Below are 14,284 nucleotides of genomic sequence, written 5' to 3'. Positions count from 1 at the left end.
TTCTTGGGAGTTACAATACAAATTTGTCCTACACTTATTTGTATCTCCTTAGAGGGTGCATCTTGTGGGCTTTGCAGCTTCAGATTCTTAGGTTCTAAGTATTCAGTCCATAATGCATTTCTTGGGCACATGTTTTCGTCTTATCCAACTGTCCATTCTTTTCTGGAAGCAGCTGTTTGCACGGATTTTGACATACGGTTTCAGGGGTTGCTGACTCCATTGGGTGGGATTTTAGTTTTGTACAAAGGTGAGTGTTATGATTCTCTGCGGTGACCAGGGTGGATGTTCTGATGTTTAGAATTTTGGTTTTATACCGTTACTGCTCTTGATGTCTTTTTTCATGACTTTGTGGGTACTGTCGAAATCAGCTCGCAATGCTCTATTTGAGAAGATGAGTCTGTTTTCTACAGTATAATTGTGGATGAGACAACAGATGTTACCACAAAGAAGCAAGTTTCACATTGCTTTTGCATTGCCAAAGAGGATAGGTCTACAAAGGCATTTTTAATGACCTTTATGAAACTGATGCTTATGTAATATCACAAAGAGGATACTAAACATAGTAACATATGTAAGAAGGTACCACAGTTCTGACTTCATTCCTCACACTGTTTGCTTCGATGAATCTGATGCCATCATTTGAACATACTCAATACAACCTCATCAATCAGATCTTATTGGGACATTCACCAAGAAGAATACAACATTCCAGTCAAACACCATCATGAAAGCAAGAGCCTTAGTATTCAGAAAGGCCCACCCTTGCTAGGTGCAGAGTCTCCTTGACACAGGGGATGCTGGGTCCAGTCTTGTCACGCTCCTGAAGAATTCTACAGGAAAAACTTTTACTATGCAATCAATGATACACAAGTGGTTTTCCTTCCATGCTGCCGACAGATAAGCAGTACGGAAAACTTTGCCAGTGGAGTAACTGAAGGTACATCAGTTGCAGTGACATGGATTCATCTCAATTACAGCTTAGCTGTCAAATGCTGTTGGTTAACAGGAGGAAGCAGACAGCTCAGCTCTTCAGGATGGGAATTTAGCTTCTGAGAAGAGCAAAGGGAGGTATCTCCAGCAGCTAGTACCAGCGTTCCTGTTTCACCATTCACATCCAAAAGTTGCTCTGGTGCTATCATGACATAAGACCTTTCTGCAGATAAGCATGGGTTAAGCCAAGTGTACTTAGACAACTGTGAGTTTAGGAGACACATTTTAACATTATAGCAAAATGAATTCATGCAGGTTGTTCGAAACACAGAAAACACATCAGAATGGGAGAATTCTGGTATTGGAGACTGACTGCATTTCTTCTCACTGCAGATCCCTGGTATTTAGCTTGTCCGTGTATATTCTGGATCTTGGGCCTTCAATTTATGGAGTGAAAATGTTTTTTTATATATATATTTTTAACAAGCACATGAGCCATTATTGGTGAACAGTGATTTCTATAAATATAGATAATACGTATTTAAGTCTGTGCCTTTCCAAAGTTTAACCCTGTATCTCCAACCCCCCCCTTTCCCCGTGCCCCCCCCTTTTAATAGCAACAAAAGTTCTTCAAGATATTTCTAATGACTATGCATGACAGATTTGCATACACTGGGAGGTGTTAGGCATGCAAATCCCTCATGCATATTCATTAGGGATATCTTGAAAACCTGACCCATTGGCAGCTCTTGAGGACTAGGAGTGAAGACCAAGGCCTTAAGCCATGGAGAATCCCTCCCCCACCCCCCAATCAGGGAATCTATGCCACGTTTTGCTAAGTATCCATGGGTCAAAGGCCTGGAAGTAAGTGTATGATAAGTACCCAAAACACTGGCCCTGAAGACAGAGGAGGAATTTACCTGACCGGGGGAGGGTGGGGGCAGGAGGGAGAGCCAACTTCTATCAGTCTTCAAATACAGTAATGTCATCTATGCAGGCTGCCAAAAAGATATTTTGAGGAAGATTCAGACTATTCAGAATTTTTTCTGCATACAAATATGATCAATGTATCTCCTTTGTGACGGGACCTTCACTGGTCATTGGTGGAGGCTCGAATTCAATCTAAGGTTTGCAGAACACTCCATAAGATCCTTTTAGGGCTAACTCCAGTATATTTGCTTACTTGTCTCCAAATGGCTACCAAAGACAGAGGCTTCTGAGATAATTTACTTCTCCATTATCCTAATCCTAGTAGACTAAAAACTAGAACCACTTTTTCTGCTAGTCTTATGTATCCGGCCCCTCTGTTATGGAATTCACTTCCTTTACGATTGAGAAAAATTCAGAATTTTCCTTATTTTCAGAAAGCATTAAAACCTTTTCTTTGTAAGAAGCTTTTATAATAATAGAAAGTGTTGTTAAATTTCCTTCTATATTATTTGATATTAGTTTAATGGATGTTAATTTACAGGGTTTTTCTGTCTGCACTGGATAGCTGTGGAATATAAGAAGGAATGCAATGAAAGGAGCACCCGAGGAGTGATGGTGGGAGTTTGGATGAGGATGAAGAAACAACGGCAGCGGGTCACGAGGTCCTGGATGAGGTAAGTAATGGTAGTGGCCTGGGCTGGAATAGGGAGATGAGAGTTACAGCTGTCACATCTCCTGCACCCCTGCCCCGGCAGCCTGAAAACACAGTGTCCACACCAAGCAACATATTAAAAGTCTAGTCAGGGGCCAGAGCAAAAGGTGAAAGAAAATAAAACCTATTTATTTCATAAAACCCTGCTGTCTGACACCTTCAACATTTTACATTCATTCTGCTTGAAATAAGATTTGTTTTTTGTCCGTTTTAAATAAATTCTATTCCTTCATATTTTACGTTGCCAATCTTAGTCTCCTGTAGCAGAAAATGTCCGTCCAGTGTAAACACCATAATGTACGTGGCCACATTCCCACTAGCCTCCTCTGATTTCAGTGCCACAATAATCTGATCGTCCGTGTTGGGGATGAACTTGAAGGAAGAGAAGCCGTGGGTGGGGTTCACGTCGCCAATGTGGCTGACGGATATGTCTGTGAAATCGTGTGTGCATTGGAGGAGGAGATTTGTCCCTCTCCGCTCATCGTCCTTTTCATTGTAGGTCTGGTGACTGGCACGGCGAGGCAGGAAGAACCATCTTTGCAGGTTGTCGCTCCAGGCTGCAGACTCATGGATCAGATAACCTGGAAAAGAGCGTACACGACAGTCTTTATTCTCTGAGCGATAAAATATATTTCCGTATCTTCCTGCCATGTATATACTGCTATTCAAGAATGCACTTAACCACCCCGCCCCCAGAGCAACTTTTCCCAGCCACATTTCTAAGATCTTTAATAATAGAGACCAGCTGATGGAGAAAATCTCCTTTATCTAGGAGGTTAGAAAGACAGCTACATTCACCCCCTCCTCTAATTCACTGCCCCAAGTGCTTGATTCGGTGTTGCTGTGATTAATGATATGAAAATATACTGAAACCCCAAATGAGACTCTCCACGTCCTCAGTGGACACATGAGAAGGAAGAATGTTAAATGGACTGAGGTGAGAGACTCTCTTTCCCTTCCTTGCTTTGCCAGTTTTGGCAAAGGACACCTATTGGCTCATAAATGACTATTCCTGCTTGAGCTGGGGGGGGGGGGGGGCAGCTCAGGTCATGCAGGGAATGTCAGTGTGTGATGCAGGAGAACTGTCCCCTGTGTCCCTTCTTGCCACTGCTGAGTGCCAAAGGTGAGCGGAATTTCTGTATCTTTAGTTCACCCCAAAAACTATGATCCTTTCCAGGGACCCCCCCCCCCCTCCTTATGAACCCAGAACCCTGCTCTCTTTGGCACAATGCAGGTGCTGAGGTGAGTAGAAGAGACTGACATTTCCCACCCATCCTGGCAAAGGGCTCAACTTCCAGACTCATTTGGAAACATGACCTTGACTGAAACAGAGGTGAAACTGTTTCATTACTTTTAGCTTTAATCTCCTGATTCAATTTTCTACCTCCTAATGGCACTAATCAGTCCCCAAACTAAGTTTACGTTTAAGCAGTGCTTTCTGTACTAATGCCTCTCCTCCACACAGACCTGGTGCACAGTCTCTCTCCTTCAAGGTGTTTCATGACAAGGTAGCGTTGTTAAAAAGCCCCCAGACTCACTATTTGTAACACTCAGAAACCTCAATGCAATATCATAATGTATTCCTTTTCACCATGTATGTATGCACCTTAATGCATTACCATTTGTAACTCTGTACCCGTAAATGGCGATCGCCATCACGGCATAATGTAAGCCACATTGAGTCTGCAAATTGGTGGGAAAATGCGGGATACAAATGCAACAAATAAATAAATAAATAACCCCAAGCTCCTGCCCCTCCCATGTGCCGCTTACCTGGGGGTTCGATTGATGCGGCAGATCTTAATGCATTGTAGTTGGATACCCAGCTCTTATGGTACACGTCACCCTTTGGGCCGACCACTTTTACCCATTGTGGGTTCTCGTTCAGCACTTCTCCAGTTGTGCTGGTCCACTGCTTGCCCAATCCCCCCACGTAGAGCTGCTCATCTTTCACAGCTAGCCACTCAGCTTTAAAACCTGCAGGAAGAAAGAGCATGATGATTCCTCATAAGCTCAACTGGGGCGGCAGTACCCCCCCCCCCCCCCCACCCCATTCATGCACTAGTGAGCAGAGATTACTGCCTCTTCCATTTACATGTAGTCACTGAGAAAATTACAATGCCCCCCCCCTCCCCATTATAGATGACCAGGAAGGAAAAATCTTCCCCTTCCCCCACCCATTTTGAATAATTGTAGGTGCTCAAAATGACCCTAAAAAGTCAAATACATATGAATTAAATCAAGAATTGGAGTCCTAAGCTTGATTCCTCCCCCACCCCCCCTGCTCTCCCTCGGAGTCCTAGTCTCGCCTTGTACCCCCTTTCGCTTGGGTTACAGGCTGATGCCACCTGACCTGTACATTACCCCTCTAGCTAATGGTTTCCTTTTGGATCTGGACTGATCTTGCCATAATGTGAAGAAGGCATGGATTGAACGCTCACCTTTTCCCACTGTGCCATCACCATCAGTCAGAATTACCCAAGGGATGACTCTATTCTGCTCGATCTGATAAACCACCCCTGTCCGGTCATCCACAGAGTACAGTTTGCCATTGAAGACTACCAACTCTGAAAGCTCCATTCCTCTGTCCTTCTCAGCCAAGTGAGACTCCAGCACAATGTCATCTTTGTCCCACTCCACAGTCACTCGGTCCCAGCCATCTGACAACATCAGGTACCCCATCTTCAAATAACTGAACCATGTACTTGTCTTGGTGCTTCTGGAGTCCGTATCTAGGTCTGCAATGATTCCGATTCGATACCGCACTCCCTCAGCGGTTTTCTGCACAGAGGAGAGCGGGTAAGTGTCATTGTATCGCTCCCCAGAGAGTCTACTGAGCTTCAAGATGTGGGCGTTTGGCTGTGTGACTCTTGCTGTAGAAGAACGGTGGAAACAGTAAAGGAGAAGCACCAGACCGATGCACATGAGGGACATAAGAATAGCCTTCCAGCGGGGGCGGAAACGGGGGTCAGCAGCTTTGGTCATGGATGCTAACACAGGAAGACCACCAACACTGATGCGAAGGGGATGCATAGAATCAACACATTCCAGCAGCTCGGAAGACTTCATAGGGCAGAAGAGAAGAACCTGGCAGAGAGAACAATTGAGATTCAGATACACTGTAACCGGGCTGCAAAGGAGGCAGAGAAACAAAGTAGCACCACACAAGAGACAGACAGATCTCAGTCACCAGAAGACACAGGAGCAGAAACAAATTAGTTACAAAGAGAGGAGGGACTGTCACACATGAGGCAGCTATGCAGGAAACAGGAGGGGGAGAGAGAGAGAGCGCTCAATAGTCCATACTGTTTGGCAGGACCTCATCACCACCTGTGGGGTGATTGATATTCTCACTTATTTTGTTCGCTAGCTGAGCTGATTCAGCCGATGGATTTTCAGTTCTACATCTACACAGATGTGTAGCTACTCATACCCACCCGCAGCCTTGAATAAACTGATGATCTGTTTAACAGTAGTTCAACAAACTCTGCCTGAACCCAGGTATAAATGAGCTTCTTTAGGCTCCTAACGAAAGTTGGCCCATCACTTGATGTCAAAATCTCTTTTGAGAGATAAACGTCCCCTTAAATCACGTCAGGAGCCTTGGGATACAGCTAGAATGAACACTTACACTGACTGCCCAAATCCAAGCAACCTTCAAGAGCTGCTTCTATCATTTGTGACAACTACGCCATCTCTCTCCATATGTTGAGACGCCAAGTCTTGTCACAGTGGATCACGTGATAACAATATCAAGACTGGATTACTGTAATGAACTCTCTATTGCTCTGACTACGAAGGGTCTGCACCAGCTCCAATTAATTCAGAATGCAGCAGAAAGACTGACAGACGGTTGTAGGTGACATGACCACATCACACCATTTCTGCAAAAAACAACTTCACTGGCTACCAGTACAATACAGAGTTACATTTAAAACTATATCTGATCTTCAAGACCCTTAAAGGAAATGACCCTTGTTTTAATGTACCCTCTCTAGATCTCCGGGAGACCCGTGCCCATGGAGATGAAGAGTGGGTTTCAGAAGGCTCATTTTAAGTCTGTTACCCAGGACCTCGGCTTTCTGACTCCTGGTGTCTAAGTGTATCTTAGGGCATCTATTCTCCCACATAATGCACTAAGGAGTAGGAGCCTTCTCGCTTATGTGAACACTATTTGTGTAGAGGTATTCAGAGAAACAGATATGCAGTCAAGAAATTTAGGCACAGACTAGGAGAGTAAGTGTTAGAAATGATCTTTATTCTCACCAATTGGAACTTCAATCAATCTGGCACACTCATCAGTCAGAATCTCAGGTGGACCGACCGTAGTTCTGCCCTCTGGGTAGAGTTGGGGAAAATTCCAAACTCCGCCCAGATCTGCAGATCTTAAATACTCTCTTCTGCCCATTAAATTCAATGGGCACACAATTTTTTCATATGTGAATCATACTTTCTGACAGTTTGCTCAATCGCATATTGGATGCCCCCTCCTCCCTCCTTTCACCTATTTCTTCATAACTGTAACTTCCTGAGTTGTAAACAACTCAGGAGATACAGAGAAAGACGCCATCTTTCCAAAACCAGACTCCATTTTATGAACCTACCTTCTTACTATTTTAGCCATTAATTCCTCCATCTTGGCCCATACACTGTATATGAATGTCACACTAGATCCTAATAAGGCTTGCCAACCGGTCCTGCTTCCGCAGGCACTCAGCTGCAAGGCCATCATCAGATTTTCAGGCCTAGTCAGTGTTTTACAGCAGCTTAGGCTACAGAGCTCGGCCCATCACTATTCCAGTGGAGGGGTCTCAAGTTGTAACACATATTAACACCCTGAATACTTGAAAAGGATGACCCCTCTACACACCTGCAAGGACACTAAGGTCCTCCCAAACAGTATCCCTAACCACACCTTCTCTAGAAGACATTACAGGATGCAATACCCACAAGCAAGCCTTCTCCAGAGTAGCCCCTACACTTTGGAATGCACTGCCTGAAAGGCTCCGCTTAACATAAGACCATCTCTTCAACCAGGCCTTTAATGGAAGAAGTAACTAACTAGCTAGTCACACACATGAGGACCAACACCAGCTGCATATACTGTACCAGGATTTGCTTATCCTCGCCTACCCTAGTTGAGATCGTTCTCATCCCTTGTGTATTATACTAACTAGCTAGTCATAAGAACATAAGAATAACCATGCTGGCTGAGAAAAATGGTCCATCTAGCCCAATATCCGGTTTCCCATAGTGGCAACCCAATTAGCAGCAACATTCCATGTTACAAATCCCAGGGCAAGCACTGGCTTCCCCCATGTCCATCTTAGTAACAGACTGGCCTCTACCTCCAGGACCTTGTCCAAAACTTTTTTTTTTAAACCCAGCTATGCTAACCACTAGAAACATAGAAACATGACAGCAGATAAAGGCCATATGACCCATCATGTCTGCCCATCCTCTGTAACCCCTAATTCTTCCTGTTCCTAAGCGATCCCACATGCTTATCCCATGCCTTTTTAAATTCTGGAACAGTCCTCAACTCCACCACCTCCACCGGGAGGCCATTCCACGCCTCCATCACCCTTTCTGTGAAATAATACTTCCTTAGGTTACTCCTAAGCCTATTCTCTCTTTGTCATATGCCCCCTCATTCCAGAGCTCTCCATCATTTGAAAAAGGCTCTCTTCCTGTACATAAATGCTCTTGAGATATTTAAACGTTTCTATCATGTCTCCTCTCTCCCTCCTCTCTTCCAGCGTGTACATGTTGAGGTTCATAAGCCTGTCCCTATAATTTTTGCATTCAAGACCGCTTACTAATTTCGTAGCCGCCCTCTGGACCGACTCCATCCTGTTTAAATCTTTCCGTAGGTACGGTCTCCAGAACTGCACGCAATACTCCAAATGAGGCCTCACCAGAGACTTACACAATGGCAATATCACCTCCTTTTTCCTGCTGGTCATGCCTCTCTTTATGCACCCAAGCATCCTTCTGGCTTTGGCCGTCGCTTTTTCTACCTGTTTGAAAGCTTTAAGGTCTGTCTCCTACCATTCAACCAACATTTATAAAAACTGTTACTATAGCCATCTAAACCTGGTGGTTTCCCATTGGGCAAGTTTTTAATTGCCCAGAGTATCTCATCAACTGTAACAGCTTGATCATAGAAAACACAGAGTGAAGTGAATAAACAGAGAAGGGACTGATAATCGAGGAACTGCTCAGCCGAAGTAAGCAGAGCTGAGCCAAGCTTAACAAAGTGAAACGGCATGAACCGCCGACCTCAGATTGAAGTCCATTGCATGGGAAAGAGAATTGAGAGAAGGAGGCAATTAACAACCCGTTAGTGCACAGGCTGGATTTCAATTATGAATATGAGTTAGTTTGAACCACTCAGAATGCAGAGAGGTGCATGGCATGAATGTATGTGATTGAAGCAGTGAGGACAAGGGAGTTTTAAGGATTTATAAATTTGTGAAGAAATAATGAATTAATAAAGAATTGTTAAATGTATTTTATTTATTTATTGCATTTGTATCCCACATTTTCCCACCTCTTTGCAGGCTCAATGTGGCTTACAATATATCATGGATACTGGAAATAGAAAAGGATATACATTTGTTTTAACAGAAGGATTTTGGGTTACATGGTCATGAAGTACAAGATAGTGGCATAACAGAAGACATTATCAGACATTAGAAATACAAGATAGTGGTGTAGCAGAGACATTGTAAAACATTAGACGCGTTACGACGTTTCTGGGTGTATTTGGAGATTTTACATATTTTGTTCTTTGTGGTATATCTTTTCAAAGAGATGAGTCTTTAGTAGTTTACGGAAGTTAGTCAATTCACAGGTCGCTTTCAAATAGCGTGGTAGCGCGTTCCAGAGTTGCGTGCAATATCAAAAGTAGTCAAAGTTACTAGGAACAGTTAATATATTTATTGTAACTTATTGAGGTAATTTGGATCAACTGTAACAGGGGATGACGTTGTATCCTGTTCTGCGGGCGATTGAACAGGCAGATCCACCCCCTTCTAAGAAGGAATGAATATCTGCTAATGATGGTGTCTCCTCCGGCGTAGAAAGTTGACAAGTTAAGAATTCCCCCTGAATATCAGCCATCTGAGTACAGAGTTGTCCAGTGTTATTCACCTGGGAGCTAATAGCATTACGTTGTGCCATCCGCTTCAATTTGTGTGCAAGAAGCTGGCTCACCCTATTGTTAAATTCATAATATTCTTGTTGTGTGAGCTGCAGTTGTTCTTGTAGAATATCAAGTTTCAAATCAGAAAGCTTCACATGAGCTTTATGTAATGCCGCTAATTATGTGAGGCTAGCCTGATTTTTATTTAGGCCGCCTAGATATTGAATAAGTTGCCTAAGGTCATGTTCTTGTCGTTTGGTAGATTTATGAATATGAGCTTGTAGAGAAATTGTTTTTCCCCTCAGGACTGCTTTTATACTTTCCCACAACATAGCCGGAGATATCTCGGGAGTATCATTAAAGCTAAGAGGAGAGGTAGGAAACCCGTCACCGAAAAGTGAGTGTGATCAGGGCATGTACGCATATGGATGGAAGCCACCTGTGTTCGGGAGTAGACCAAATACTCTCCCAGCCACATGTCTATACGAGAATGAGAATCATGTACTGCAGAACAGTTAGAGGCTCATTTTCAAAGCACTTAGCCTCCCAAAGTGCTTTGAAAATATGCCTCATAGTATAATCCCTTTCTGTCCCATGTGTGGCCCTCCATAAATCAACTAGACCCCAATGATTAACAAAATTCTGAAACTTTTCCCTATCGGCTACAGCATATGAAACTGTATTAGCCATATTATCAATTGCAGGGTCCAGGTTAGATTGAAATCTCCCATCAACGGACTGCCCCAAGTGGTCAAATTCACCCAAGATCACCCGACCTTTAAGAAGCGGCTCAAGACCTTCCTTTTCGGTAGAGCATATGCCGTAAGCCCTCCTCCCTCCTGTTGTTCCTCTTTCCCTTCTCTGCCACTAATTACTGTATTTTGTATTAATGTTGTTTACTAGACTACTGTACGCCATATTGAGCCTGCCCACGGGTGGGAATAACGTGGGATATAAATGCCATAAATAAATAAATAAATAAACAATAAATGATAGCTGTTGATAAAAGTCACACTGTGCTTGATCTGGAGGCCCACCTAAATCTATGACTTAGCACAATATACCGACCCTGTTTATCTAGAGTCCATTTCTGCACAGTCCACGGATGTCCCTTTTCAAGAGGACACCTACACCTGCAGTCTTAGGGCGCACACGATTTGAGGTCAGATAAACTTGTGGGCAGGAAAGATTACTGAGTAAATACTCATATTTTGTAAGCAAATGAGTCTCTTGTATAAATATACTAGTAAAAAAGGCCCGTTTCTGAGAAATGAAAAGGGCGCTAGCAAGGTTTTCCTCAGAGTGTGTGTGTTTGAGAGAGTGTGTGTGAGATTGACTGTGTGAGAGACAGGGAATGTGCGAGAGAGTGTGTGTGTGTGTGACAGAGAGAGTGTGACTGGGTGCGAGTGTGTCTGTGACAGTGATAGTGTATGTATGAGAATCAGAGTGTGTGCCAGGGGCCCATCACTCCCTCCTCCCTCCCAGTTCCAGGGTCTACCTCCCCCCTCCCTGTGCACCCCAGCTGACCTTGTTAATCACCCAGGGCAACCACTCCAGGTGCCTGAGAAAACAACTGTGGCAGGAGTTAATTGCTTTACTTGCAACTCTCTTTTCCTTTGTGTACTTGCTAAACCGGATATCTATGCAACCTCAAGTTTCCGGCTGGAGGCTTCAATTAGAACGTTGGAGGTGCCTTTTACATAGAGAGATATCAAACCCCCAAGCATGTCGCCTCCTTAAATAACAATTTATGTTTGGTAGGTGTATTAAGACCGCGTATGTTTAATGACATACAAGTTATTAATGACATTATTCTATTTCAAAAAAGGATGAACGCCATAAGATTTGTAATTGCTATACTGTCACCAGCTCCAGAGAGCACAATGTCTCCCGATAACCTTGCAACCTTATTCTCTCCCTCCACTTAAACCCTTCAACACCCCCAACCTCCCTCCCACCCTCCCCCATTCCAAACAACCAAAATGTGGTTCTTAAATGGTCTCGCTAAATAAAAGAGAGCGGCCACCAGTAATGTACCCTATATCAAACAGTATCAAAACCCTGTATGGTCATAAGCATCGTGTATAATCCCAGCCTTTCAGTTCATAAAAAGAACCTACGTATTGAATGAATATTTAACTATCCTTCATGACAATTGAACCAGCAGATCCCAAAGCACAAAAAAATTAAGGAGAGAAGAAATATCTCCACAATGATATGGTTCTCCTTATATTCGCTGGAAAACAAAGTCAAGTGTCCTCCTGAGGTGGTAGTTGCACCCCAGATTGTTGCCTAGTGAAGCGGCCTTTACCACGTGTGACTCTTCTCCACCTTGGGCGTGATGAGTGTTCACCCACAGCCTTGATATTAAGAGCCTGGCCTCGTGATGTAGACGACGGAGGGTCCCCCCTGTGGCCTCGTGTAGACGACGGAGGGTCCCCCCTGTGGCCTCGTGTAGACGACGGAGGGTCCCCCTGTGGCCTCATGTAGATGACAGAGGGTCCCCCTGTGGCCTCGTGTAGACAACGGAGGGTCCCCCTCTGGCCTGACGTAGACGACAGTGTCCCCCTCTGGCCTCGTGATGTAGACAGCGGAGGGTCCCCCTCTGGCCTCGTGAGGTAGACGGCGGAGGGTCCCCCTCTGGCCTCGTGATGTAGACGGCGGAGGGTCCCCCTCTGGCCTCGTGAGGTAGACGGCGGAGGGTCCCCCTCTGGCCTCGTGAGGTAGACGGCGGAGGGTCCCCCTCTGGCCTCGTGAGGTAGACGGCGGAGGGTCCCCCTCTGGCCTCCTGATGTAGACGACAGAGGGCCAACCTCTGGCAAGAGCACTTGGGCTTCCTCTAACATGCATATGCGCTATAGCTTTCCCTCCAGGTAGAAGGAAAGAGCGAAGGGATGCTGTCAATGATACTTTTTCACAAAGATGTTTAGTGAAAAGCTTAAGCTCTGATCACCACTTTAATGTTATTGCTGCCAAATTCTGGTATAACTATATTAGGAAAGTATCCCAGTGTAGCAGAGCACAGCTACGGGCCTTAGCCAAAACCTGTTCCTTTACATGCCATAAAATAGGCTACAATGTCCCATGGTACATTAGCTCTCGGGTGCGTAGCCACTCTGTGAGCCTGTTCTAATTTTATAATTTCCAGTGGTGCCACTTGTTCCTCCGAGGATAAAAGCATGATCGCTATCTGCTGGGTCACGAGCTCACAGTTAATATATTCAGCTTACTCAAGCGCCCCCCCCCCCCCCCCCCCCCCAATATGTATGTTAGCTCTACAGCCACGATTCTCTAAATCTTCGACTTTATCTAATAGGAGAGTTTGAAGATTCTGGTGCTCCGCCATAGTTGTTTCTAGCGATACTAGGGTCTCCTGTTGCTGTTTTATGCAGCAGCCCAATTCTACAATTTCTCCACATAAATCAGTGGTTAGTGCCATGAGTTCCTCTCAAACCCCTTTAATATCAGTTTGGATTTCCTGCACCAACTCCTGAAATTCAAAGGGGGGGATTTTCCTTGGCCTCTTGCACCCCATGCTGTATCTGTATGACAGCTTGTTCTGCCACGCTGCCTGAAGGGCCCGAAGGAGCCGACATCCTATGTGCTTGAGCCTGCGAGCGAAAAGACTTATGCGGCGCCTGTTGCATTTCAACGCTACCTGATGTTTTGTGGAGCCTAAGCAAAAGGTTAAAGGTTAGTACGTCGTGAAATCTTCTAATTTGGCTGGGATTAAGTTTATTATAGTGAAGAGGTATGCAGAGTCTCTTGTTCAGGCAGCCATTTCAGGATGCGACGTCAACGCTCTCTCCTTCTTCCGTTTTGTGAAGGATTTTCTTTTAGCTCTAATAGCTTCCGTCACTTCGCTTTTTAACCAAGCCGGCCGTCGTTTGGTTTTCCTGCCTTCTTTTTTAATACACAGAATATATTTGGCCTGGGATTCCAGAATGGCATTTTTGAACAGCATCGACGTCGGATGTAAATTTTTGACCTTTGCAGCTGCTTCTCTAAGTTTCTTTTGTTTTTTTTCACCATTCTTCTCATTTTATCATAGTCTTCTTTTTGAAAGTTAAATACTAACGTATTGGATTTCCTGTGTGTACTTACTCCAGAGGTGATATCAAATCCCTGGAGGATCTGGATTTCAGCTTTTTACCTAAGAGTCTAAATTTGGCTTCCAGAACCTGCCTCCCACATTTTACTATGTCACTGGTTTTCATATATACAGTGGGGGAAATAAGTATTTGATCCCTTGCTGATTTTGTAAGTTTGCCCACTGACAAAGACATGAGCAGCCCATAATTGAAGGGTAGGTTATTGGTAACAGTGAGAGATAGCACATCACAAATTAAATCCGGAAAATCACATTGTGGAAAGTATATGAATTTATTTGCATTCTGCAGAGGGAAATAAGTATTTGATCCCCCACCAACCAGTAAGAGATCTGGCCCCTACAGACCAGGTAGATGCTCCAAATCAACTCGTTACCTGCATGACAGACAGCTGTCGGCAATGGTCACCTGTATGAAAGACACCTGTCCACAGACTCAGTGAATCAGTCAGACTCT

At 44.4% G+C, this 14,284-nt stretch overlaps 1 protein-coding gene across 4 annotated transcripts in view; it reads right to left on the bottom strand.

Moving 5' to 3' along the window:
* Positions 1–2,680: 2,680 nt before the first annotated feature.
* Positions 2,681–14,284, bottom strand: part of LOC115473560 (soluble calcium-activated nucleotidase 1-like) — a 34,180-nt gene continuing 22,576 nt past the window's right edge. For all 4 annotated transcript variants that reach the window (XM_030208621.1, XM_030208624.1, XM_030208622.1 and 1 more), the window contains 3 exons: positions 5,014–5,659; positions 4,346–4,549; positions 2,681–3,153 (listed from right to left, as the gene is read on the bottom strand). In XM_030208621.1, coding sequence (XP_030064481.1) covers positions 2,783–3,153; positions 4,346–4,549; positions 5,014–5,641 — 1,203 coding nt within the window. In that variant the 5' untranslated portion in view covers positions 5,642–5,659 and the 3' untranslated portion in view covers positions 2,681–2,782. The remainder of the gene's footprint in view (positions 3,154–4,345; positions 4,550–5,013; positions 5,660–14,284) is intronic.

Source organism: Microcaecilia unicolor, chromosome 6 (genome assembly GCF_901765095.1).
Source record: "Microcaecilia unicolor chromosome 6, aMicUni1.1, whole genome shotgun sequence".
Taxonomy (NCBI): domain Eukaryota; kingdom Metazoa; phylum Chordata; class Amphibia; order Gymnophiona; family Siphonopidae; genus Microcaecilia; species Microcaecilia unicolor.
This window is presented reverse-complemented; position numbering and strand designations above follow the sequence as displayed.